Raw genomic sequence first — 27,625 nt, 5'->3', positions numbered from 1 at the left:
TTGTGAAAAATGTATCTTAGCCAGACAGTAAAGTAGGAATATCAGGTCTCAGATTATCAGATTATGAGATACTTTCAAAACTCATCTGCACTCCATAAAGTGGAACAAAGAAAAATGCATGGAGTGGTCCACACCTCCTCACTCAGTACAAAGGGATTTTACCCGAACATGCGTCCCCATCGCAGTGTTATGTTGTTTGTAGGCATATTTACCATGATTTAAGACGTACTTGAAGGCAGCAAACATACAGACTGTGGGGAGGCAGACATAATCACTTATCCATGCGTGTTTGAGCGCGATGCAGGTCTTCCTCTGGGAAATTAAAGCCACAACATGCGGCAGCTCTGACACATTTGTCGTTTTTTATTAAATTCTGATTCATATTGACGTGAAGTAGGTTCACAGACACGCGGCAGACGTTTAGCATTAGCATGCCCCCGCTCTCAGACGCTCAGACAGGGTAAGGTGGGACATGGTATAGCGAGTACTTTTCGCAGCTCTGTAAGGCGCATCACGTGTGCAGCTCAGCGAACACGGCGCTCAGTACCCACCCTGTCGCTCCCGGTGAGACATGCTGTTCTTATGTACACTAAGAGGAGGTGACTCGAGCAGACCACGGTGTCTTTCTGCGGCTGAAACCTCTCATGAAACAGCTGGACCCATCTTGCCTTAATTTTTATCTTGAAGATAGGAAGTTGGAGACGTCGCGAGGGTACGGGGTTAAAGCTGCGGGTTGGGTGAGTATCATGATGTTCTTTTTTGGGAAACAGAAAAAAACATGCTGATAGTGTGACTTCCATATAAAGTCTGTTTCTGAGGCTTTGATTTTGTGAAGTTGGAGCCATGTGCTGTTTGTTTGCAGGTTTAAGTGATAGACCCCCAAATGTTAACTCTGCATCGGGGAACACATGCGGTGCAGTGCGCACAGCTGTACGCACAAACAGATGGACATTTGTAGAAGCATAAGAATGCTTATCTACTTACCAGATATGCATATTCATGAATTCACCTGAGTGCGTTTGGTAGCAGCACTTGGTCAACATAGGCACATGTTTTCCTCCACGTCTTATCAAAAGTCTGGAGAATGTTTTATTTACACCCAGAACAAGTTTATTCTCAGGTTTGAAACATCCGACTTTCTTTGTCTTTTAAGAGTTTTGCCCTTAGTGATTTTCTTCTATTGTATGCGCCTCTGGTTTTCAGTGCAGTGGTCGCACAGCAGCATAACACTTGTGTATTAGTGCCAGGAATGTGATCAGAAAGCAGGTCACGGCATTTAAAGAAGAACTAATCATTTTTGACAATTGCCTTATTAAATCATTTCATACACAGTAAACGTAATTTTAAATAACATTTCAAGCAGCATGTAGAGAGAAACAGGTGGGGAGACTGGATCTGCTGTCTAATATTTTGTATGTAATGGGCAGGCTGGTGCATTTGATTGAGTTTGAACACAATGTTCATGTAAGAGGGGGGGAAAAACTTCACTCACCTTCACATAACTTCCCCTCCCTCCCCTCCTTTCCTCTGTATTGAACAGGATGTCTAGTCTAAAACCCACAGTGAATCTGGAGACAATGCAGTATGTCTGTACAAAAGGGGGTGTGTCCCAGTTTTGGAACACACGCACTGAGCCTGACATGAGTGGAATCAAATACACTTTATTGGTCTTGGCATCTTTCGGATGTTCAGTCTAGGAGTAAAAGTGTCATCATATCACTGCATGCTGATAAAATTGCATGAATGATTATCCTTTTTTCTTTGTGAATCCCTAATTGGTAAATAAAAACAAAGAACTCCTTCATGCGTTTTAGGACAACATGGAGCACATTGTTCTTTACAGACTTTTTCTTGTTGCCAAAATTCTGTTTGTTCAGGTCAGATGAGTATGAAAGCCCTTATGTCATCTTCCGCGTATGCACAGTTCAAAAGCAGCATGTGTGGTTTGTGCCCAGAGGAGGAATCCATAGGGACTTGTCGTGTCACTGAACAAGTCTGGCTTTAAAAACTGTGCCACAGCTCTGCTGTTTGCAAAGCCCTGCTTTCTGGAGCTCTGTATGTCGCATTCATCACGACATCCCCGAAATGTAAAGATGTTTTATTATTTACGAAACAGGTCTGCAGGTCACACCCACACTGAGCCTCCTCCTGTAGTCTTCTGTCTACAGTGTGTGTCTCAGTGGAAATGTATCAAGATATAACGCTATGACTAGAATAAAGATTTTATTTCAATGCCAAGGGGCAATGGCCAAATTCAGAGCACAGCCTTATTATTTACTGTCCAATCAAATCACTGAATCATTCCTCTACCGTGTCCTTATATTTTAGGTTTTTTCTCTATGATAACTGGTAAATCTTGGTTGTGTCAGATATGAAACACACTACAGATGCCTCTAAACCAGAATTTCTTGTTCCTCAAGAAGAATTCTGGTACGGGGGGACTGAGTTTAACTATGTTTAATTTAGCTTTAATCTCCAAATGAGTGCTTCTGCTGTGACACATTTTCACTTTGTGTTATTTTCTTTTTCGACAGCTGTTTTCGTGTCACTTTCAAGCCCTTTTCATAACAATATAATCAGTTTCCTCTCCCATGTGAAATAGTGCATTTACAGTGTTTATATGAATAAAGTCATTCAGCCACACTCTTATTTATCTGTATTCCACAACAGGATCTTGAGTGTACTCTGTGCTGTTAATGTAGGCAAACTTGACCCATATGCTAAATTAGATGTGCTGGGAGACAGGAATGAGAAATTACATGTCAGAGCATCTACTTAAAATGTTTTTCATATTAAATATCCTCTGCAATCATGTCACCGTCTATAAGAACATGCATGTTTCCTCTCATCTGTCTGCCTCGTATATTTGCTGGGGCGTCTGTGCCCAGGACTATTATGCCTTCCTTCAAGGATCTTAAATGACACGTTCCAAGCACAACAAGCCAGTAACTCAAGCTAAAGAAGGCGAAACACATGCATTTATGCTGAAACGAGCTGGAGTTTATTAGTTCAGTTATTGCTTTATACCAGTGATTCACGTCTGTTATAAAGCCGGGGACATCTCAAACACAGCCCTGAAAAAAAAAACAGTCTCCACACGCAGTATTGATCAGATTCTGGTTCTTTAAATTAAATCGTTAGCACAGGTCAGTGTTTCATTGAAACATTTATTCTCGGGAACTGAGGATTTCTATCAAAGACAAATTTCCATTAATCAAAAAAATGTGAACAATAAGATTGGAGGCAAAAGAAGAAAATGTGGCCTTTCAACAGCTGCAAGATATGTTTAACCCTTTGTGCCCTGGCCTCTTTTTTGGGACTATGCTAGAAAAATGGCATACCCAAATGGAAAAGAATTTCTGCGTCTACAAGTCTTTTTGAATCATTGTGGTGATGACTATATTTATACATAAGTGATTTGTTTTACGTTCTTTGTTGCAGAGCGACCTCAGAGTCCCCCAATTGGGAGAGCTTAGGGTTTAAAGGGTTAATTGTGCAGTTACACAAGATTTCACACTAGATAAGCACATTCAGTAACAGGGGAGGACTCGCGCTACAATAGGATGTGATGTGACAAGAAGATACAATCCAAAATGTACAATAGGATGTGATGCTATGTGACAAAGTGTGATTTCACACAAACTTTACAAAACTATATGCTTTTTAAAAAAATCATACAACAATAGGAATAGGAATAGGAATGATAATCATCAGAAAAAAAACTAAGGTTAGACAATCAAGCAAAATTCAGCCAACGATTTGAAATAACATAAAATGATACTTTATGATTCAATACAACATGATATGATACTGTTTCTCATGATATGACATGAAATCTTCCACAGTATGCTATTACACAATATGACAGTATAAGATATGATATAATCTGATATGGCACAGTAAGATGCAATTTAATAACACACCATGCAATACTGTATGATATGATCCTGTAAGTTAGGATGTGATATGAAAAGGCATAAAATGAAGTGAGAAATAATGTAAATTATCCTTACTAATGGGCCTCACATATTGGTTTTTGGATCCATAATATGCCACCAGCAACACTGCCCTGTGTAGTTTATCTTTGTTGTAATCAAAAGATAAGTCCTATTCCTTCTACATGACATAATGTGTTGTATTTCATGCTGTGGAGCCAAATAGTTATGACGTATTCTCAAACTTGAATTATGCCCGATACTGTTCAACAGGTGTGGGTGAGGACGGCTGAAGTGATCCATCTGAAGAGAAAGCACATCTGACGTGAGGCACAGTGGGAGAGGTGAAAATGGACAACACTGCCTCATCCAGCAGCTGGATGCTAGAAAACAACCCCACCTCCACTGCTGTGAAAAACTCATGCCACCCAAATCTTAAGGTAGGCCACTGTAAAACCTCCTCAGAGAATTTTGTGTGACTTTGTTGGTGTGAGTCTGTGAGCTCTTGAATGCCTGTTGGTATGTTTCTGTCGCTTTCTCAACGGCCAGTGAAGGTGCTGAGTGCTGCAGCTCTCTGCCCTTTGGACAGGGTATTAAGTTGTGAAAAATGCCTCAAACAAAGTTTGTGCTTCAGTAAAAAAAGGTCAGGATGGAGAGTTTGAACCTCTTTATTGGATTATGAAGCACAGTAAAGGAACATTAGAAAAAGCTGCTTAGTTAAATGCTTGCAAATACAGCCAGAAACAATTATTCCACTTTTTCTGCCTTTCTGTCCATGTGAGTTTTCTGTAGTGATAATCCTGTTCTGACCTTCTCTGCAGTTTTGCTTTGGATGAGACATTCACTTTATCTAGTGAAAGGCTTTTTGTCTGCTTTTGGCACTTGTTTTGCAGTTCTTTTTGTTTTTCTGCGCGTTTATTAAGCCCACCTTTGGATTGTTGTGATTACTGCATGAAAGCTCTTGGGTTTTTCACATTGCAACAATGAAACAGGACTGATATAAAAATGATGATTCTATCAAAACGTCTCAAAATGTTCCTTGCATCAATAAACACTTGAAAACGTGGCTGAGCTACCTTTCAGCTAAACACCAAAGCCAAGATGCTGGTCTAAGGTTTAAGGTCCCCTGAAATTCATTTCAACATTATCAGAGCAGTCACATGAGAGACATCGTGCCACATTCCTGCTGCAGCCTTACATCCACTCGGTGTATATTGTGTGCTACAAAGGGTAATTAAGCACTTGACATTAGAAAAGCCTTCACGTGTATTGCAAGAATAATTCATCAGCTGCGGACCACCCAGGTGGTTGCTATAGCTCCTCTGGTCCCTCTTGGCTCCTCACAGATTTGCGATCCCCTCTTCACTCACTCTAAAAAATTCTGTGTGGTGTAGTCTACTGCGGTAACTGGATGACTTGTTTGTCAGGATGAATAACTGCTGAGAAATGCACATTTTTCAGCATAAAGCTACTTTCATATAGTGTTGGATTCTGTAGGACTTCAAGCTTTTTACAGAGTCAAATTTTGACACTAGGTAAAAGCAAATGAGGCTGTGTTTTTGATTAAAGTTTGAGTAATTCAACAAGTTTTGAACCTCTCTGGTAATAACCCTACATCATTTTGATTGCTCTCCTGTAGAAAGCTCTCGTTGGTTTCGATGGCTCTGTTTTACCAAACGGTGTCCCTCAATGATGTGTTCTTGACCCTTTTCTAGTGATGGGCGAGTACTGATACCAAGTATCAGTATCGGGCCAATACCATCTTTTTTTGTCAAGGTATCAGTACTTGTGAAGGCTGCAGATACCAGCAGCAGGTACCCTAGGTAAGAAAATGTTACGTCGAGCAAGTCCTCCTTGCTAGTTGCTGCTAATTGCTGCGGTTTAACACCACTGCAAATGTGGGCCAGATCCTGTTCAGACCAAGCGGTAACCTCCGGTCTAAGAATGTGGGATAATGCTGAAGAGCTAAAATCTGCTGTTTCTCGAGTGTCTGCTTGGGGCTGGCTCTGGAAATACCGGAAGTTACATACACACCAAGCCAAAAAAAAAGCTGTTTTCAAAGCAGAAATTAACGTATTTACAGCCTGGTTCAATAAACGTCTCCTGTCTGAATCGCTAATTTTACCGGCACCCACTGTACGGGGGGTGAATTTTTTTCTAACTCGGCCGTTCAGAGGACATTAAGATCACAAGCTCCCCCAATAAGAGGCACAGCTGAGGGTCACGTGACCGACAGGCGCCCTATGGCTGTACGCAAAGTCCTTGCCACTTCCAATATGGCTGCTATAGCCGATGTGCTTCATTTTCCATTTCAGAAACAGACGGGTGACATCGTCAAGACTACGTCCATGTTTTATACAGTCTATAGTTCAGACAACATGAATAGTTTACTTTAAAAAATACTTAAACTCTGACAGTAGCTAGAATGATTGTGCACTTTTAATATATATTTTTTAAGTATTTATCAAAAAAAATCTAAACTCAGAGAGAGTTGTTTGTGTCTTATTTGGACTTAGTGGCAGAATAACTGTGCTGTCTTTGATTAAAATGATCCGTCACTGTTAATTGATTTTTATGTATCAAAAGTACTAATAGTATTGGTACTCTGTATTGGTGAGTACTCAAGAGGGAGTACCTGTCCTTGTCCGGTCTGCATAAAAAGTGGTATCGAACATCCCTACCCTTTACTTTTTTCTTTGAATACATATTTTGTGGAGGTTATGGTGATGAACAAGAAAAAAATCCTTCTTGAAGTCAACAATCTAAGCTGTTCATTCTTCGGAGAGTGTGGAGAGAGTTGTCGGATCCATCACACATCCTGTACTCCCATGTAAGGCCTTAATTGATATTGACCTTTCGGTATGTACTTTTGTTTGCTCAAGAAGAACTCAGCAGAAGCCTTAAATCCTTTTCTCAGGTCTAAATACAGAACAGAAAAGTCCAAGGTCATTTCCATGCCAGCCCGAGACTACCCTTCTCAAACTCTCAAATCTTCCACTGGTGAGGCTGCTTTTAGTTTTTATGACCCCTGACTGAGAAACACCCTCTAGAGGAAATTCCCTTTAAGTTCTGGAACAGACATTAAAGATGTACCTTAAAGTTGGGTTTTATGATACCAATAGTATAATAGGCTCAGCTCTTGTGTCTTACAGCCAACACAAGTCATGTTACAGCAGACAACAACTAAAGGTATGTTCGGATTACAACAGTAAAATCTGTGTTTTGAAGTCATTTGTGGATCAAAAACAGGTCATGAAGGTCACAGGACAGAAAAAGGAGTTTTAAATGTGACAGTTGTTTGTTACACGCCAAGTGTTGGAGCACATTTACTTAGAATAGTGACAAGTTAACGATGAAAAACCTGATGTCTTCTTTGAAATGTGGACATTTTCAAGGTTGGAATGAGAAGTTGAATCAAGCATATGTGGTTGGTGACACGTGTGATTCATCCGTGCTCAAGCTATTTTCATCCCTGTGAGTGTGAGCTGTGGTTACCTCTCATCTGTTTCTAATTATGTAGCGTGTCGGTAGGTCTGTCAGCTCCTCTTGCACTGAGATGTGTCTGTGCCCTGGTGGGATTGGCTTCTCTGTCCGCCTTGCCTTGGCTCTAATCCTTCCTTTGTTGGTGATTGTCAGTGTCCACAGGTGGTTTTGCAAAAAGGAGAAGAGGAAGCTCAGTATACTGTGACACAAGCTCTAACAGCACGTTTGCAGCTTTCCTGTTGCATAGGTGTATCTGTACTGCACATGTACATCATGAGTAGACTCTTAACAAACTTTAAAATGACTTGCTTTCTTTTCTTATGATTGTTTTGTTGACATTTCTTTATGAAGCTTGCATTAGTTCATGCAGGGTATGGAAGTCATCAGTTCACAGGCTGGTGTTCAAATCATTGTTTTCAACCCAACTCAACCAATCACAGATCTTTTTAACCATAAGGTGGTGTAATTTTTTTAAAATCCTCTCACTACTCCCTGACACATCCATGCTGCCCACACTCTGCTGCTGCTGGATAAACTTTGCCTCCTCAGCCTCCTCCTGTTACATCTATATGTATGTATGTATTTGCCCATGGGTGGAGATTTTGTAATGCAGTCCCTGGAAAGACAAAGGAGGCTGCTTGGCTAAAACCAGAGAGCACTCTGAAAAGCTGAGCCTATAACAACAACTTTAACTGAATCTGTTTGGCTACAAATGGTTAAAATTCATGACGAGTGTTCCCAACTAAAATATTTTTATTTTACTGTTTGTTCTCCTGCAGATGTTTCTTGCTGCCTTGTCCTTTGCCTACTTTGCTAAAGCTCTATCAGGCAGCTACATGAAGAGCACAATAACACAACTGGAAAGGCGCTTCGAGATTCCCAGTTATCTGATCGGCATCATAGATGGGAGCTTCGAAATAGGTGAGTTAGTCTTTCATTTCCTTTTTTCATGTCCCTCTCTCTACACACCGGCTATTCATGCATGGGTTTTGCAGCATTTAGATGCTAATGCAAGAAAGTAGAAAATATGTCCTCAGCATGTCAGCCAGCTTGACACTTTAGTGTCCATGTGTGCTCTTTGAGCCTGGTACAGTCACAATGGTCCCATACCTAATTGACTTTTAATGAGCCAAGGACCCTTTGAAGCTACAGCATGGAGGCTCCTTGGAAAACATGTTTTGTGTGTGTGCAATAACACAGCTGAGAGAAAAATAAGTAACATTGTGTATGTCTCACTTAGAAATGTGAATATTTTCTCAACTCTATGGAAGACTCTGCAGACCAGTTTGGCAGGGCTGCTGGTGCTATAAATGATAAACAGGTGTGGGAGTAATGAGAAACATCTGTCACTAATATCTGATGATATATTGGTCTCGGTTCATGGTGATCCAGATTTATCAAGTGAACAAATTATACAGTTATAAACATCATCTGTTGATGTAGTCCTTTTTACATTTTAAAATATAGCAGATTCTAAGAGTAAAACTTACTTTTTTAAAAAAAAATCTAATGTAAAAATCCAACTGTTTATCACCTTTATAAAACTATGGAGGGAACAACAACTGTCACAAACAAGGCCAAAACATGTAGAGCACCCCCTAGTGGTTAGCTGCTGTATAGGTCCTAAAACCCACTTCCTTCACTACAACAGATTTGTCGGTTGGACTATAAAATTAACCCTTTAACACCAAACACATCATATTTGATACAGAGATAGACCTATACAGATTTTTCTGGGCCAATACCGATTATTTGTAGTCAAGGAGGCCAATAATCAATATTTGAAGCCGATATTAATTTGCAGTCAAAGTGCAAATATTGGTGTCAAAATTTTGAACAATACAAACTCCAACACTTACCTTCATTTAGATACCTTTAAGCATGAGTTTATTAAACAGCTCCCAGGCTTAGCAGCATGTTTTGTAAAGTTAAATGAAAACCTAAAAAAATAAATAGCTTAAGTTTTCTACAGTAAATAAAGTTTTCCATAATTTCAATGTATCTGCAATAACTGTAATAACTGCACTGCTGATTGGGTCTTTCCCAAGCCATGGCTCTGTTAGTTACCAATCAGATGGTACTGTGGGTGGGACAGTTCTGGGGACTGAGTAGTGACTGCAGACAGCAAAGCGGCTGCATCAGAGCCACAACAACACAGTTTCAAATTTGTTTCTTATCGGCCGTCAGATTAAAAAAAGGCCGATGCTGATATGCCTCAAAATGCCAAACATCAGTCCCAATAATCGGCCCGGCTGATAATCAGTCCATCCCTAATTTGATAGATATTTTCTTTGAAAATCTGTTTAAAAAACTAGTGGAAGATCTGTGAGAGAAAACATCACCAACACTCATTCAAGAATCATTAATAAATCTCTGAATTAGTATTTTGATAGGTGGAGGCAGTGCAATGTCTGTCCCATGGCTCCACCATTGCAATATGTCAGCACACACCTTACAGCAGGAGCATGGAGGCGGTGTATATATGCTAATATAATTCAGCCCTCATTAACCGAGTCAGTACAACACATTAGATTTCACCTTGTGCTGAGGTCAGAAAACATGACCTTTCTGTTTCTCGGTCACTGTGTCAGACTAGACAAACACAGAGCCATAAATCTGTGCTGTAACTCAGCTGACAGACTAATGGCACACATCTACTCGACAACCCATCACACAAAGGCATGGGTGCTGTCACCAGTGTGTGACAATTTAACCTCTGTCTCATAGCTCCATCTTGCAGCATTGACTTCATCGTCATCTTTTTCTTTTTGTTTATGCTCACAAGTTTTGCATGTCCAGACTGCTCTTTGGTCTCACTGGTCATTCCACCGGTTATTCATGCGTGTGTTTTGCAGCATTTAGATGCTAATGCAAGAAAGTAGAAAATATGTCACTGGTCATTCCACTGATGTGACAGAACAGATTGTTGAAGGCAGAGAGGAAAATCAAACATGCTGGACCTCCCGTCCCAGAGATCATGACGGCTGATCTATAGTCATGCTTAAGTTGTGTGGTCTGATCGATGCATGAGGTAGATTTGTTGTTTGTTTTTGGGAAAATATGAATGACAACCAGATTTTTGATGTAAATAATATGTATTGGTAAGCCCATTTACATCATTTAACATCAACCAGGGCCCTTCCTGTACTAAAAATAAATACATTTATAAAGTATAGTTTGGAAGTTCACCTAACAGCATAATTTTATAACGCATCATATTTAAAGGATCCTGATGTCTACCTCAATGAATGGATGAAATAGGCAAGAGCAGGGAACCTTCACACAAGCAGAGGGATTTTCTTCAGTTGGTGACAATAAGTAGTTTGGCTTCATTCCTGTGGAGCTGTTATGTCATCCACCTGAACTCTAAACCGTTATATTCTTAACATAAGGTTCAAAGATCGATGTATTTGACATGTTTCCTTTCCTCATTTTCTTGTCTTGTAGGGAATTTGTTGGTGATTGCTTTTGTGAGCTACTTTGGTGCCAAACTCCACCGACCCAAAATCATTGCAATCGGATGTGTCCTTATGTCCTTTGGGACTTTCTTAATCGCTATGCCACACTTCATTATTGGACGGTAAGAGCAGAGTATTGTCTGTGTGCATGGATCGTAGTTTTCAAATTACACACCCGTTTCTTTGATTTCAGTCTTCAAGCAAACCTAAAGCCCATTTAGAGACTCTCTTTCTCTTACACTGAAGCTGTAGTTTCTGGTGTGTGATTTTGTGCTTCACATAGTGAGTATCTAACAATACTTGATGCTTTCTCCTTCCTTGTTTAACAGTCACATTGGTATTTTGTACGCAGCTATAAGATCGAAACATCAGTTAGATCTTCAGTGAATTCAACCAATAACCTCTCTCCATGTCCAGCAAGCTCACCTGAGTCCACCAGGGCAGGTGACAGACCCTCTGTACTGGCCTCCAGAGGTAAGAGTCCCAAAAAAAGAAACCCATTTTCGTTAAAGTTTGTGATGGTCAAATAGCTTTTCTAGTGTTTTGTGAATGACAGCCAATTTGTTGTTATTTCTGGCACGTCACTAGATCTACCTGTTGTTGCTAAAAAGAGTAGAAAGACTGTGATGCATGGATCGAGTTAATTTTAGTTAACTGTAAAGCTTTATTAATTGTTGAAGATTAGAATACAAAATGCAGTCTCATTTGTTCTGTTTTATTTTGTTTTGTAGGCTGTGAGCGAGAGTCTAGTGTTTCCATGTGGATCTATGTCTTTCTTGGGAACGTCTTGCGTGGGATCGGAGAGACTCCGGTGCAGCCTTTGGGAATCTCATATATTGATGATTATGCACAATCTGAGAATGCTGCGCTCTATATTGGTAATTCATCCTACTGTCATCTGGGTACATATACTATTCAAAGAATATTGTTGCCTCATTTTTCCATGCGATCGATTTGGATATCTTCTCTTTATACATAGTGTGAATATACAAACTGTACTGTTCTTATTATGTGGCAACATGATGCGATTAATACTACATTGTGTTAGATTATATTTCAACAAACCATAAATGTCAAAATGCTTTCTCAACATTCTACATTAATAATAGTTGGCATGGTTACCTATACTCCAGGGTTGGCCAACGAGTCAGAGACCAAGAGCCACAAAAATTACTGTGGTACTACAAAGAGCCACAAAAAAACGTGGTCTTGCAAACACACTTTCTCTCACACATAAACAGATTGACATCAAATGAAAATCAATACATTTCTAGTTGTCAAAGAGAGATTTATTGTGTTTGTTAGTGCATTTAAATTGGTATTTGGAGCCCTGTCAAAGACAAATTCATGTTTCTACTGCTGAAGAGATAAAGTTCAATCTATCTATCTATCTATCTATCTATCTATCTATCTATCTATCTATCTATCTATCTATCTATCTATCTATCTATCTATCTATCTATCTATCTATCTATCGATCTATCTATCGACCTATCTATGAGCACATAAGAGATTGAGAGGAGCACATGTAGAGAAGAGAAACTGAAACTTAAGTATCAATTAAGTATCAATCTCAACACCCAAGTATTGATCAATACTGATCCCAACGTTTGCAACAATATATCAGTTTTATGAGTGGATCAAAGAGCTGCACACTGAAAAGCAAAGAGCCACATGAGGCTCAGGAGCCACAGGTTGGCCACTCCTGCTATACTCTATTGTAGCGAATATCAGCGTCAAATTAACAACATTTCACTGGTAAAGTTCTCAAAAGCATTATGGAAACTCAAAGAAGATACTAACATGAGTTCAGGTGAAAGGAAAGCTGATAGGTTACAAGTCTGAAAGAGCATCGCACAGTTGCCTACAAGTGACCTCTCCTTGAGTAACAGCTAACTCTTAGTTGAATAAAAGAACCAATAGGAGGTGCTATAGTAAAGCCGAAGTAACTGATGGGTTCCTGTTTTTTCTATCCCAGCATCGTAAAAATAAATAAATTATTGATTAATCAATTAATTGATTAATTAATTAATTAATAGAGATATGACTGTTTCATTCAGACTTCATATTATCAAAATAACTTTCAAACACTGTTGTATTGTCGCTTTGAGGAGCTTTCAAAGTCTGTGCTGATTTTTACTCACAATGTGGAAAAAGCAGTGTTTGTTGAGTTTGATCTGTATGTGTATGTGATTTTTTTTTAAGAAACTGTTTTGCTGCTATCTTTTAACATCAACGATTCTTGCAGTGAAACATGGAAAAAAAAACACAAACACCTACCTCCCACCAGTGATTTAGGCATCAAAAGTACCTATACTGCAATGTTCAATCTTCTTGTAAATGATTTTAGTCCATTTCAGAACCAGCTAAAAGCTCCTCACAAGAGTGTTAATATTACATGAAAATACAAAAAAGTACATCCTCGGATAAACTGATTTTACCTACTGAGTTCAGAAAGTTATTTTGTGTGACATTAATAATTCCCAGGGTGTTCTTCCAATTCTTTCTTACTTTCTTTCAGAGTTTGAGGTAACATGACTGTTTTTGTTCCCAGCCCTACTCAAGAAAAAATATTTACAAATGCAGAAAAGACAAACAACAAAATTCTAAAACACAGTGACTCATCCAAACATGATAGGTTAGGCATATGTATGTTGCATAGGAGCACAGAATTTTGCTAAAAGAGAGACTTGTACTAAAGTTATTTATCACTGTAGCACACAGAAACTGGAATTCTTGAATATTTAATGGTTGTAATATTTCCTCTGTTTGAATTTCCAGGCTGTGTCCAAACCATATCCATCATCGGTCCTGTCTTTGGGTACCTGCTCGGGTCCCTGTGTGCAAAGATCTACGTTGACATTGGCTATGTGGATATGGGTGGGTAAGCTGTCTCCTGAACCACAGACTCTGATTTATAACAGTGGGTTTGTTGCTGTTACCTATGGCAGAGGAAGACAAATACTCCTCTGTGGACAGTTGAGGGTTTTTGTATGTTACAGTTGTGAAATCTCTAAGAAACAACACATCCGCCTTGGAGATTATGATTGTGATGTTTTATGTTTTTAAACCTGACACTGAATCTGTGCATATTTGCATAAATACATGTTTAAAAATATTTGCTTTGTCAGTCACATAAGGTGAGATGTTTTTGGCAAGCATGAAAAATACAATAAGCCCACAAAACATCTTAACAGAAAACTTTAATTATCTTGCAGAGACAGTGACCATTACCCCCAGTGACGCCCGCTGGGTAGGGGCTTGGTGGCTGGGCTATCTTATCGCAGGAGCCATCACCCTCATGTCTGCAGTTCCTTTCTGGTTCCTTCCTAAATCTCTGCCCATGCCTATAGAAAAACACGATACCAGCTGCACCCCAGAGCAAACCAGATTCATCAAAGACTCCCCGACCAAGGAGCACAAATTCAGACCTGAAGAGCCGGCTAATCTACATCAAATGGCCAAAGGTATAATGATGTTTTTTGCACAGTTATTAAAGAGAAGTCATCTGTAAGTGGTCAGATGATTCCTGAGGAACGATCTGCTTTTCTACCCTGCCCCTGTCACCTGTGTCTCTTTTGTAACTACCTCCCACAGAGACCTTCACTGTCCCCAAATATTTGTACATTTATACCCAGCTGTGGGCCGGTTTTATTAAAGAACTTTATTTCTCCCTCAAAGGAACAATTCCCTTTTTCAGCTTTAATGAGTTTTACTCATTGCGCAGTTAAAACAGAATTTTGCAAATCTGTTGAATTCTCTCCAACCTGAGTTTCTTGCCAGGATTACATTACAACAGTTGTGAGCTGAACTAAGCTAAATCTCTAACAAGGTTAGGAGAGATCAGTACATGTCTGACATCCAACGTGTTTATTCAGAGAAAGCTCCAGGCTGAACATGTGAGAAACACAATTAAAAACTTTCTGCCAACAATTTAATCAATTAAAAAGTTTCACAGATTGTGACTGGTAATGTAACAAAAACTAACATTGGGCTTTGTCAGAGCCCGATATGTAACGATCCAAAATGTAATAAGAAAAATTGAAAAAAAAATAATGATAATAAAAACTAGAAATGTTATAATCCATAGATTATTGACTGACTCTACAATGTTATAAAATTAGTACACTATGAGGAAAAAAAAATTATCAATCATTACAAGTTGTTACATTTTGTGCAAAAAGTGATTCTGTTTTGTACTCTGCATCTTGTTACATTATCAGAAACAGAATCAGTTGTACTTTATTTATCCCTCAGGGGAAATTGCTCTTTTGTTTCTTCTACTCCTTCAAAAAGTTGAAAATTGAAAGTAGAAAATAAGGAATTTCAAGATTTGAGAAATTACAAAATATACCAATATAAGAAGTTGTAAGACATTGCAAGTATAAGTAGTGGGAAAAATAGAAGCATAACTGCACTGGAAATTGAATATAATTGTGAAATATAGGTATGATCATTTGCTGAGAATGTGATACTAAAAAAGGAGCATAATTTATGATCATTGCATACACCTAAATAATATGGAAATTGCACAGCAGGTAGTTATTGCACCTATCCCTTAAAGAGAGTAAGTCCAGAGTGAAACTAAGACACTCAGGGTGAGGAGTTATACAATCTGATGGCCACAGGCAGGAATGATTTCCTGTAGCACTCAGTGGTGCACCTAGGTGGAATCAGTCTCTCAGTGAAAGTACTCCTGTGGCCCCCCAGCTATTCATGGAGTGGGTGGGACACATTATCCAAGATGACACACAACTTAGACAGCATCCTCCTCTCAGACACCTCTGTCAGAGTCCAGCCTCACTCCAACATCATCACTGGCTTTACGGATCAGTCTGTCTAGTCTTTTGGTGTCAGTAACCCTCAGCCTGATGCCCCAGCACACCACAGCCTTCAAGATAGCACTGGCCACCACAGACTCCAAAAACATCCTGAATAGTCTGGCAGATATTAAAGGATCTCAGCCGCCTCAGAAAATAAAGACATCATCAACCAGTTGTTACATTTTGGGTTTATTATAATTTCTTTTAGAACATTTTAGGTTGTCGTTGCATTTTTGGACCATTGCTACATACCAGGTTCTAACAGGGCTAACATCTAAAACAGATGAACTCATGAGTTTGGGTGAGTTAATGCAGGTATCTATGTTTTTTTGTTTAATTCCAACCAGAAAAAAAACAAGAAAACATTTAAATAGCAGGAGTCTTAGGCTCTTTGTGTCATCAATCAAACAATCAGTCCTTATTTTTATAGCCCCAAATCATAACAAACGTTATTTCAAGACACTTTACACATTCACAGGTCTAGACCCGTGAATGTTAATAAAATTTTATCAGCAGAAACCCACCATTAAGACAAGATAAGGAGTCTTATCTCTTCTTAACCCACCATGAGTACAGGACTTTGCAGCATTTAGCAAGTTACAATGGCAAGGAAAAACTTCCCTTTAAAAGGCAGAAACCTCAGACAGAACCAGACTCATGTTAGACAGACATCTGCCTCAACATCTACTGTTGTGTCACAAAAGCTTCTGCACTTACGATTACTTTTCATTTTAAGTGCATGATTGAATTCACACTGACAGTATGGAAAAACACAGTGCACTTTGATTTCTCAGCTGGCACACGCAAAACGGTCAGAAAGTTGAGTGTGGGATGGTAGACATTTCTCAGAGTTTCTATATTGGCTTGGTAGAGGAAGGGGCAGGAACAAATCAAACTTGTGAAATGAGATCATAGATGTTTACAGATGTTCATATATTCAAATATTAATACGTTGTGGTGAAAAAAAATCATTTCAAATAAAGTAGGAATAACTCATATTAATTTCCACTTTGTTGACATCCATTCCATCTAAGTTCTTTAGTTAAATATGTACAATTGAGAACATTTGTGTCCTTCTAGGTTCTATTAGTTTGGCTCAAAATAGAAACACTTTGCTGTTGGACACATAAACTCATGCTGGAGTTCGGCACCCTTTGTTATTGTTTAATGGTGCATCTTGTTTCCAAGCAACATGCAATGCCATTAAAGTACATCCCATTCCTCATTTTTATTCCATCTCAGCCCTTTATGGACTCATACACCCATACTGTACGCCTGACAGCGTTACAGGCTGCGAGTCTGTGAGCGCTCAGTGTTTGAAATTTGGGATGGAAATTTTGGATTGTGTTACTGACTGAGATAACATCTTATCTACTGGCCAATTGCAGTGGAAGACTATAGGGTTTGCCGATGCCAGTGTTTTTCTGAACCCTTCATAACATATGCTTTTATTTTAAATGCCAGCAAATAGAAGCATATGACCCTACAGGAAAGACTAATGGTCCAATTATCACTGCAGAAAATAAGAAGGAAGAGATCCTGCCAGGTGCTTCTTCAGTTGTCACATCAAACATGGTTGAAGATAGAGTTTCAAAAGTCGCTATTGTTATGTTTGCAAAAATACTGCGTACATTGTGGAAAGATAAAGAAGAAATGCTTTGATGTGCTCAAAGATCCAGATCCTGCATTTGTTATTCATGAACTTCTTCCCACACAGATTTCATGCCTACACTGAAGAGTCTCCTCGGAAACCCTGTGTACATCATCTACTTATGCATCACTGTCATTCAGTTCAACTCTCTCATCGGGATGGTCACCTACAAACCCAAGTACATTGAGCAGCACTACGGCCAGTCGGCCTCCAAAGCCAATTTCCTCATGGGTGAGCAGACAGTTTAGATAATTCACAATGTTTAGCTTGTTCGAAAGCTCATTTCGTATTTAAATGAGCTACAAGCATGTTTAATAACCTGTGTGACCTCACTGCTAGGACCATATCCATTTATGCAGAGTGATGTGAGCTGGATAGTCATCATAACTGTTTCATGAGAGCTTTGGATTAATTTTTTATGATCATAGTCACATGTTGCACTCAAGTAAAATACTTAAATGTGACAACCTGGTTTTCTGAGCTCTTTCTGAAAAGACAAACACGAGATATCAATCTAAAAAATTATCAGGTCAGTCTGATGAAACAGGAAGTAGTGAAGGGTGTTGAAGAAATGCATCTTTCTTCCCTCATTCTACTTCAACATGAATCGGATTGTTGCTTTTCACCACTTTATGCGCATAGTGTTGTTTTGACTGTCCCTTTAAAAATCTATTGTATTCTGTTTTTTGATAGGCATGATCAACATCCCCGCGGTGGCTCTTGGGATGTTTTCTGGAGGAGTTATCATGAAGAGGTATAAGCTGGATATCATGGGAGCAGCTAAATTCTCCATCGGGACCTCCCTGCTGGGCTACTTCCTGTCGCTCTTCTTCTTAGCCATGGGCTGCGAGAACTCAAAGGTGGCAGGCATCACAGTTTCATACACAGGGTATGTGAAGTCTTGGCACATTGTTCCTGAGCCTGTGTCTCAAATTTTGAGAATTCTGCCTTCACTTCTCTTTTATTTTCATATTCCATGCACAGAAATGGTAGTTTTATCCTGTTTGATGCATTTTTCATGGGCGCTGTCGATAAAATATGCATTTTTCCTTCATGTTGTCACACAGAGTGGGGGGCCTGTCTTATCAGGACCAGCTCCTCTTCTCTGACTGTAACTCGGGTTGCTTGTGCTCTAAGAGGGAATGGGATCCGGTGTGTGGCGAGAACGGGATCACCTATGTGTCACCATGCTGGGCTGGATGCACCTCGAGTACGGGATCTGGCAGGAATACGGTCAGACACTGACACCGAACTTAATTACTTTAAATGGCATGAAGAATCTTTGGTTTGAGCAGGTTGGCACATGGGACAGAAACTAACTGTGAGGTGGACAAACAACTACTAGGATCTAACAGGCTGAGACACAAAAACAGAGACAGATAATAAAGGCTGAACATCACAAATTGAATAAAAAGTTTCTATTGGAAAGGTTTTGGGTAAGGGTTTGGGTAAATTTGCCCATATGGATCAGTACCTTCATCTAAGTTTGATAAATCTTTGTCTTTCTTTCTCAGGTGTTTGATAATTGCACTTGTGTGGCACTGGCTGACACTCAACCAGGCAACCTGACAGCCACTCTGGGCCAGTGTCCACGCAGAGACAGCTGTGACAAAATCTTTCCATACTTCCTGGCTCTGTCTGTGGTCAGCTCCTTCATCATCTCTCTGGGGGGAACACCTGGCTTTGTGCTGCTTGTCAGGTCTGTCAAAAAAACCCACTGTGTGGACTCTTTGAAAATGTTGGAGGCAGATCACTCATTTCAGTGTGAAGCCTTTTGTGGAAGCCATACGTCATCTGCTCATCCTTGGACAAATAGCAGTTCCTGCTGTTCTGTGCATTTTTACCAAGCGGTACACAGCCTGACTCCTCTATACATCGCAGATCTTCTTTTATCTCATGCTCCAACTCGACCCTATAGGTCCTTGAATGCTTCCCTTTGAAACGCTGTTCACGTGAACCAGACAGGCACCAGCCAGAAAGCTTTCCTTTTTTTTTATTATCAAAGCTTGATCTCATCTTAAAGCACCGTCCATACATTCAAGCATGCTGCCCAAAGTGCTAAAAAACAGAGGTATGAAAATAACAGCATCAGGTAAGAAGTCGTATAGTGTGCCATCTGACAAGTCCATGTGATGAGCTTTGATGTGTACTATACTACACAATGAAACAAATTAAAATGATTCAAGAGAATTAAATTAACATAACATGTATTGAAAAAAGATGAAATGAACCAACAATGACTTAGAATAAATTAAACTAAAATTAATTAAAATAAATAAAATAAAAAAACAACAAACCTTAAAAAACATTAGTGATAAAGGTAATAGTGGTAATAATGCAGTCCAGGGCCTAATAGAAATTGGGATTTGAACATTAAAACAGCAAGCTCTGTGGGGGGTTTTTTTAAGTAAAAAAAGACTTACTCCTTTTTGGGCTTTTAATCTGAAATAATTTATTACAGCCTGAGACTTACTATTAAAATCTTCCTTATAATTATTGTTTAAACAACATTTTTGTCATTAATTTTTATTTAATTGTTTGTAGTAAACAGTTGTTTTTTCTTTTATTTATTCTGTTGCATGGATATGATTATAAACTATGACTGCTATCTTTTTCTTGTCTAAGTTTTTCTTGATATTTTATCAAACTCCATCATTGTTATCTCTCTGTTCTTTTGTGAAACACTTTGAGCCTCATGCTCATCCTTGGAAAAGGTGTTGTATAAATCAGGTTGAGTTTAAGTTTTAGCGTCATCAGGTGAGAGCAGATAGTGTTACAGAATAACACAACTCTAACCTTAATTTAAAGTTTTCACTAAAGGATCAATCAAATTCCTGGCTTCTTCTGGTACAAAGTTGTAAATCAATAGTCATGTTTTAGTTGACTTGAGTCTCCTTTAACCTCTTGGTCTTGTCTTTGCAGATGTATTAAACCAGAGCTGAAATCCCTGGCTCTCGGGATCCACACATTGGCCACTCGCACACTTGGTGAGAATCAGCACTGTTTACTTACAGTCCTGCTAGAGTAACTGTCAAGCATGTAGAAAGCTGATATTCATAAGACTCTCTGGTGTGAGTTAGAGTATTTGAATATGCAACAAATCATTACCCAAAGCTTGCTTGTTATTTCTCAAAATGGAAGGGTATAAATATTTACTGTTTCACCTGCTTTTTTTTAACTGAGCAGCAAAATAAACAGAGCTTGAGGTTGTAATTCTATTGTGCAGTGTTAAACATCTTTGATATTACTTGACAGCTGGAATCCCTGCCCCCATATACTTTGGAGCCATAATTGACACAACATGCCTCAAGTGGGGATACAAAATGTGTGCAGGAAGAGGAGCTTGCAGAATATATAACACTTCATCTTACAGGTAATGTGATCCATGAGGCCTTAGTCGTAAACTCTGTTTGCATTATTCACGAGGATGCCAGGCACTCGACCCTACATATGACCTTGATACTAAGTACTGTATCTATCAACATCCAGGGTGTGGTGTTTTGCTTTGCAACTAGTTATTGGAAAAAAATAGATAAGGATGTAGCTGTTGCTCTTTTTCCTCTACAAACCTGAAATGTATGTTTTGTAAGAGTTTCAGTAAACTGCATCAATGAAAACCTCTTATTCATTCTTTTCAGGATAGTGTACCTGGGCTTGACATTGGGCTTGAGGACAGTGTCCTTCTTCCTCTGTATCCCCGGCTTTGCTCTGCTCAAAAGGCACGTTAAGATGGAGACGAAAAATGCTCTGACTAACGGAAGCGCAGAGTTAGAGACGCTAAGGAAAGAGGACAGTAGCTACACAAACTGTGAGCAGTTTATACCTGCTTCAGATTGCAATCCCGACAGGGAGACCCGCTTATAAGCCTTAGCACAACCTTGTCTGGTTTGACGGCGCTCCATAGAGCACATAGCATGTACAGAGAATCACTGTGGACACTTTCGTAGCACATCAAGTAAATATTTGTACAGGATTTGTGTAGACTTACATTTTTTTATTTCTGGAATGTATACATTTATGTTGTTGTGTTTTTCATGAATCTCAAGCTTTTGTAGAAATGAAAAAAAAAGTAACTGTGCTGTATTTTATAATGTTGTCATCCTTTTTATGAATAAATTTGATCAAATGAATTGACTGATTTTGTTGTGTGTTGAAATGCCATAAAAGATATTCGATGGGTTGTGCTAAGATTAACACACCTGTATGCCATTTCAGTAGCTCACCTAGAGGAAGAGCTGTAAATATGTCTTCACTCTGGTGTGTGAGAATTCCCCCATGAAAGTTGGAAACTTAGGGTATGTCTGGGCAGAGATGAAACCACTTCCTGTCCATGTAACAGGTCTCGGTCTGTAAGACAGACTTTCCAGTAAAAATGAATGAATTATCTACACTTTTCTTCACAAAGACATTATGTACATAGTATGAAATCTGCTTTGAAACTGCCCCCAGTACCAGGAACTTTCCTTATCTCCAATCATAGAAAAACAGGCCATGGATGGTCTTAACTTTCCAGGTGTGTCACTTTTTTAAAGACAATTATTACAAAACCACCCACAACTTCACAATTATTTGGTATGCCTCTTTGTGTGTCTCTCTGCACACTGAGTGTAAATTTAGCCTCACTTTTTCAGTGAATGAACTACTACTTAAAGCATGACAGTGGAAAAAACAAACAAGGATTTCTTCATTTATTGTCTCCATGCCACAAAATTGTGAAAAGGTCACAGAATGCTAAGAATTTAAAGGTCCCATATTATGCTCCTTTTCTGCAGTTTAATATGGATCATTGATGTCTTCATGAAATGGTAGAAACATGTTTTGGTACAAAAAGCCAATAAATCAAGCACAGCAGCATTGTTTCCAGGCTCTCATAGCCCCTCTATTCAGGACGGTCTGATTTAGTGGGCGTAACCTTTATATGTAAATGAGCCACCGCTGATACCGCCCTGCTCTTCTGCGTCACTGAGAGCGGCGCCATGTAACCATGACTACTGAGCTGAGTGCACAATGTTTAGAAAACAGCGAAGCTCGTTGACTGTAACATTACAGGCTCAAACAACGGGCTAACCGCAGCTACAGTTAGCATCCTGAAGCTAACACAGAGACAGGGGGGACACTGAGGAAAAGCTCTTACATCTGCTCCACAGCACACAGCATTTAAAATACTCACATTTCCAGGGTCCCAGGTTTGTTGGTGGATGGATGGTAATGCGCCTGGATTCAGGACCAGTCTATTTGCTAGCCCTCTGTTGTACTGTCCAAAGTTGGAAAAGCAGTCGGCCATGAAGTGACTAGCACACACATGCACAGTTTTACTGAGTGTAGCTGGCACATTTCCTTGATAAATGAACTCTGGCCAATTAGTCTTGTCTTCTTCTGAGATGGGAAGCTTGTGCATGGAACTATGTAGCTGTTTACAGCCCAAAACAAAGCAGTGATGGCTCTTCAACTTTGGCATTCTCCTCCCCGCTGCGCTCCAGCAGCGGGGAGGGGGTTCAGGGGGTTTCTGCTCCAGTGGACCAAGGTCAGACTTGCTCCTGATTGGTCAAAATTGCTGACGTCAGCAAATCCCCAAAATCCAAACAGCTTGTTTTGGGTCAGGATTTTACATTCACAAGCATTACTAAGTACAGGTTTTTTCGTTGAATATCACATTTTGTGGACTGGGAGGAAAGACCCACAAATGTCACTAAAAGACTTAATAAAGGGATTTTTGCATAATATGGGACCTTTAAGAATCGAGTTTAAAGAAGATTGTTTGAATGAGGATGTATTACAGGTTCTTTACAGTTTTCAGAGGTTATTTAGAAAGAATACTTCTATTAAGTGAAAGAATTGAAACATATGTCTTAAAAAGTGGGTAGACAACAGAAATACTGTAGCTCTGCAGTTATTTAATATTAACAATACAGCATCATGCTTTATTTACTGTGCCCAAGAGGAAACTTTTGTCGTGCACTGAAATCACAGAGTAAACCAGTTCTCAGTCTCTATACAGTGTTAGCATTAGCAATGCTACTAACACATAATTTAAATGAATCTGTGCATTTGGATAAATTAGGAGTCATCTAGTAGTGTATTTTCTGCTCAAGGTGAAGATTTTACAGCATTTGAGAAAAGTTCACGCAACTGTTGCTTCAGTTATTTGAGAAATAATTCTATTAAAACATTTGTAAAAAGTTAAACACAAGTTGCAAAAGATTTAACATCACAGACTCTAATGGCCTGCTGCACCAAGATCCATGAAAAGAACTTGAATCAACAAGTGTTGCTGTGTTTCCTCAGTCACTGATCCTTTTTGTCTGTTGCACTCTGTGGGTTCTGTGAGTCAAATAAAGAATTAAAATCAGAGGACTTAAACATACTAGAGGTATTTTTCATAGTTTTGAAGTGTTTTAGTTTTCTTCTGTTATATTACCTGAAGCTGATGATGTTCTCTCAGTAGTCGGTCATATTCCTGTGCCAGACCTTTGGCCTGCCTCTTCATAGCCTCTACTTCAGCATTGGATTTGCGCACAGCTACACGGGAAATACGTTTTTTTATTCTCATCAACATTTTGCAATAAGCAAAGTTCTATGAGTGATGATTACTCACCTTCTTCAGCAACTTTCACTTGATCTGCCAGCCTCTCTGCCTCCAGTTTCAACTGTTGGTTTCTTGTTGACATGGATTTTTCCTCATCCAGGAGAGCCTGAAGACAAAGAGGTTTCTTCAATTACAAAGAGGAGATGTGAATAAATACTACATACAGATAACTAAGACACTACCAAAAAGCTGAAGTATTCAATGGTTGTATAACATAAAATGAAAATACTGCAGGGTGATTGCAGAATTCAAGCATGTGATGTCAGATGTCTGCTGTGATAAGGTTGATTCAGGTGGAAAAGGAGAAAGGGAGCAGCCTTAATCACGACAGGACAAACGATTTAGTTTCACTCTTGTCAACAAAGTAATTAAATCTGACTTTTCTGAGAGTCAGGTTGTCCTCCTGGTGCTGCTTGGCTGCTTTGATGGCACTGTCCATCTGCGCCTGAAGACCTGCAGTGTCCTCCAAGGTGACAGCAACCTGGTTTAGCAAGGTGACAACTCGACGCATGATGCTGTGCTCACGGGACAAAGAGGGTGAGAACAAGAAAGGGGAAAAATTAATTGCACAGGATGAAAAAGTAGCTGTAATCTAGATGGATGAGAAATAAAGTATTATTTTGGAAGGTCAAAAGCACCTTCAAAAACACATTGTTATGTTGTTATAAATAAACGGGGTGAGAAATGACGCTAACAGCCAGAGAAAGAGTGAGAAGCCAGATATGTAGAGGTTCCTCTGTGCTCGGAACAGCTTCATGTGGACATGGTCATAGACATTTGGGTTCACTTTGGCATCCTGCATGGGCTCAGGACCAGAATACTTCTTCACCTCACGGAAAGCATCTGAGGGTCCACAGAAGGGACAAAGTCATGATTGACTGAAATGACCATCAGCTCAATACTTGCTGACTCAGCAGATTGTGGGTGACTCAGGAGATTTCTTACCAATGAAGAGGACAATCAGAACCATGATCATTGTGAAGAAGCATTTGTTCCAATATGGAGATAACCAGTTCCATATCCTCAAGCGGAAAACAGAGCGCCATCTAGAAAGTAGGTCAAAAGGACACACTGATTTTCAATGACATCATGTTCAGATTTTTTCTTTTGAAAATAAGGACACGATGCACTCTGCTGGTTGTTTGTGTGAACTGCCTGTCTATAATTCTCATTTGCAAACAAGTGTTTTTTTTTTCAATGGTAGATTCAGAAAAGGTGCTGCTGCTTAGAATGCAAATCATGGAGAGCTGAGTCATTCTTTGTTTTCACTGTTCTGTTGTTCAATCATGGACAGTAGTTTCAGTTATAGCTTTAAAAAAAAACACATGGTAAATACTGTTGTCCTCTAAAAGACAGGACATTTCAAATACTTTAGATATGGATAAATATCTAGATAAATATAGAAATACAGATATGGATATAGATGCAAAAGAGGATCATGAAGAGGAAAGAAAATTAAAAAAAGGTACAAAAAATAAAGAAAAGAAAAATAAAGGAAAAGGAAGAAAAGAAAACAGAAGAGAGAAGAACAAATGTGATAGGAAAAGGAAAGCAAAGAACAAAAGAAAATGGAGAATTAAAAAAGAAATATTGGAATAGAAAAGAAAGTAATGAACACAAAAAATAAAGAACAATGGGAAACAAAAAAAAAATAAAACAAAAAAAGAAGAGAAAGAAAAGGACAGAAAAGAAAGAAAACAGAAGAGAGAAGAACAAAGGAGATAGGGGAAGGGAAGGAAAGCAAAGAACAAAAGAAAAAGGAGAGTAAAGAAAGAAAAGAAAGAAAAAATATTAGAATAGAAAATAAAGTAATGAACACAAAAATTAAAGAACAATGGGAAACAAAGATAAGAAAACAAAAGAAAAGAAAGAAAAGACAGAAAAGAAAGAAAAGAAAAGAACAGAGTTTAATGGCATAGAATAGGGAGAAAAAGAAAATGAATTTAGACAATGAAAAAAGAGAACAGAAAAAGGTTTAAAAAAAAAGAAAGAAATGGAGCAAAACAAACATAAAGGGGAAAATAAAGAATATGGTGGGAAAGAAATAAAAAAGAAAGAAAGAAAGAAAGAAAGAAAGAAAGAAAGAAAGAAAGAAAGAAAGAAAGAAAGAAAGAAAAACAAAAATGGAAACAGAAATTGGAAAGAGAAAATTGGAAGGATGAGAACAGAAAGAATAGAATTAATGGAAAAGTGACAAAGGAATTAAAAAAGAAAGAAAAAAAAACAATTAACGTGTGCCTGTGTTGAGGGTTTGTGCTGAGCTGCTGTACCTTTTAGCAGATATGAAGGGAATACACAGGATGAGATTGACTGCTATCTCTGCATAGAGGAAGAAAGCCACAGCCGTCCACTGAAGAGTCATTCTAACGCTGATTCCCTGAGGAAATTAAAGGGTTACCTTCTTGTATGACACTTTTTCCATTCAAACTTTTTTAACAATAAATTATAGAGGCAATTACTGTTTCTTGTACAATTTTCAAGAAAAGCCACAAGAATCTAAATGCTTCTATATTCTTTGCCAACTTTAAAATGTGCAGGATTACAGAGCTGCACTCTGTTTCTGCCCTGTCAGTTATGTTGTCACTTTTTGGAGCATCGGCACAATGTGAAGGCCCACTACACACAACAGCTGATCAGCAGCAAGTATCCATAACCATAACGTAACATTTGCTGCTTTGAGACCTTTACTTTTAGAACTATTCTCACCTATTTTCTCATTTTGTTAAAAGCAGGCTGTGGTCAATCCATTCAAAGCATACACAGAGTTGTTGGCTTACCAGACAAAGTTGTGTGATCAGACGAGTGGGAAAGTCCAGACATGCGCACTCATACACTCACAGACATCCACAACAGCTGCTTGTGTGCATCAGAAGAGCTGCAGCCCCAAAAAAACTCCAGTGACAAGCCCTGGTCACCCCCACAGATCTGCCCAGAAAGGGAATGAAGGGGTTTCTAGTCTTAACAGATACTTTATGTTCTGTCTTTCCTCTTGGTTCTTGTCTCTTTCTGTGAATGTGTGAGAGAGGGGAAAGGTTTGTTTGGTTTTGCCTTCTCATGTTTCATGTCATGGTACAAAAATAGCCATGTGGGGGGAACACTAAGTCTTTTTATTAGCAATATTATGCAGCTTTAATGTTGGATATCCATATCAAAATATCTGACAAAAAGAGATAATAGGCTCAACTGTGTCAGTACGTTTACTGGTTTATTAGGTTTCTAGCTCAAAAGAAAAGGCCAGTAAAATGTCCACAAGGGGGCAGTGTTAACCAATTATGTTGTAAAGCTTTGGCACAGCAGCAGGAAGTAGTCCTGTATGTTTTGCTATCAGTGCTGCATGTTCAAACCACCTTTATTTAAATAAGCTCTACAAAAAGCTAGCAGTGAGGATAGAGGCCTCAATTTAAACACATACTGAAATAGCTGATACAGAATCATCATCACCCAAAAAGCTCTTTCATCAGAAAAGGACTCAAAGGAATTGCTGTTTGTGATGAGCACAAATAACTTTGCTTACGCATAAACACACAAATTGCATTGGTTTTTACCTCTGCAAGACACTGAGGGAATTCTGGAGTGTATCCCACAGTACATCCGTCTTCCTATTGAATCCCGTGGCTTTCAGCTCCATTTCAGCTCCAAGGACTGTTTTGTGTATCCTGCGCTCTCCACTATATTCAGCTTGCAGAGTG

The 27,625-nt window shown here is 39.0% G+C and overlaps 2 protein-coding genes across 4 annotated transcripts; one reads left to right on the top strand and one right to left on the bottom strand.

Annotated features, from left to right (window-relative positions):
• Nucleotides 1-207: 207 nt before the first annotated feature.
• On the top strand, nucleotides 208-21,424 carry LOC141796910 (solute carrier organic anion transporter family member 1C1-like). Of its 2 annotated transcripts, XM_074678240.1 has the most exons (15): nucleotides 208-737; nucleotides 4,209-4,375; nucleotides 8,198-8,339; nucleotides 10,866-10,998; nucleotides 11,229-11,350; nucleotides 11,608-11,754; nucleotides 13,658-13,756; nucleotides 14,095-14,343; nucleotides 17,417-17,581; nucleotides 18,044-18,239; nucleotides 18,418-18,583; nucleotides 18,865-19,049; nucleotides 20,273-20,337; nucleotides 20,606-20,723; nucleotides 20,989-21,422. In XM_074678240.1, exons 2-15 carry the CDS (start codon nucleotides 4,286-4,288, stop codon nucleotides 21,212-21,214), a joined length of 2,103 nt encoding a protein of 700 aa, XP_074534341.1. In that variant the 5' UTR covers nucleotides 208-737; nucleotides 4,209-4,285; the 3' UTR covers nucleotides 21,215-21,422. The 2 variants fall into 2 exon arrangements, with proteins under 2 accessions (XP_074534341.1, XP_074534342.1); XM_074678241.1 differs by lacking the exons at nucleotides 208-737; nucleotides 4,209-4,375 and having other exon boundaries at nucleotides 8,204-8,339; nucleotides 11,206-11,350; nucleotides 20,989-21,424.
• A 912-nt stretch (nucleotides 21,425-22,336) lies between these two features.
• Nucleotides 22,337-27,625, bottom strand: LOC141796781 (B-cell receptor-associated protein 29-like). 2 transcript variants are annotated; one of them, XM_074678046.1, is made up of 8 exons: nucleotides 27,482-27,625; nucleotides 26,207-26,313; nucleotides 24,882-24,982; nucleotides 24,632-24,779; nucleotides 24,316-24,451; nucleotides 23,946-24,042; nucleotides 23,769-23,869; nucleotides 22,337-23,671 (listed from the first exon to the last, which is right to left on the bottom strand). In XM_074678046.1, exons 2-8 carry the CDS (start codon nucleotides 26,296-26,298, stop codon nucleotides 23,636-23,638), a joined length of 711 nt encoding a protein of 236 aa, XP_074534147.1. In that variant the 5' UTR covers nucleotides 26,299-26,313; nucleotides 27,482-27,625; the 3' UTR covers nucleotides 22,337-23,635. The 2 variants fall into 2 exon arrangements, with proteins under 2 accessions (XP_074534147.1, XP_074534148.1); XM_074678047.1 differs by lacking the exon at nucleotides 27,482-27,625 and adding an exon at nucleotides 26,714-26,721.

The sequence above is a fragment of the Halichoeres trimaculatus genome, unplaced genomic scaffold (assembly GCF_033239565.1).
Source record: "Halichoeres trimaculatus isolate MK-OKI-2021-1 unplaced genomic scaffold, fHalTri1.1 fHalTri1_scaffold_10, whole genome shotgun sequence".
NCBI lineage: Eukaryota > Metazoa > Chordata > Actinopteri > Labriformes > Labridae > Halichoeres > Halichoeres trimaculatus.
Note: the sequence above shows the minus strand (reverse complement) of the source record. Positions and strands in the feature narration are given on the sequence as shown.

Bases quoted from the DNA above. Each gene is read 5' to 3' on its own strand.
- LOC141796910 (XM_074678240.1), top strand. From the start codon at position 4,286: ATGGACAACACTGCCTCATCCAGCAGCTGGATGCTAGAAAACAACCCC. The intron at 8,340-10,865 runs GTGAGTTAGTCT...CTTGTCTTGTAG, and splicing joins AGATGGGAGCTTCGAAATAG to GGAATTTGTTGGTGATTGCT. The intron at 11,351-11,607 runs GTAAGAGTCCCA...TTTGTTTTGTAG, and splicing joins CTCTGTACTGGCCTCCAGAG to GCTGTGAGCGAGAGTCTAGT.
- LOC141796781 (XM_074678046.1), bottom strand. From the start codon at position 26,298: ATGACTCTTCAGTGGACGGCTGTGGCTTTCTTCCTCTATGCAGAGATA. The intron at 24,780-24,881 runs GTAAGAAATCTC...GTGGACCCTCAG, and splicing joins TCTGATTGTCCTCTTCATTG to ATGCTTTCCGTGAGGTGAAG. The intron at 23,672-23,768 runs GTAATATAACAG...TTTGACTCACAG, and splicing joins GAGAACATCATCAGCTTCAG to AACCCACAGAGTGCAACAGA.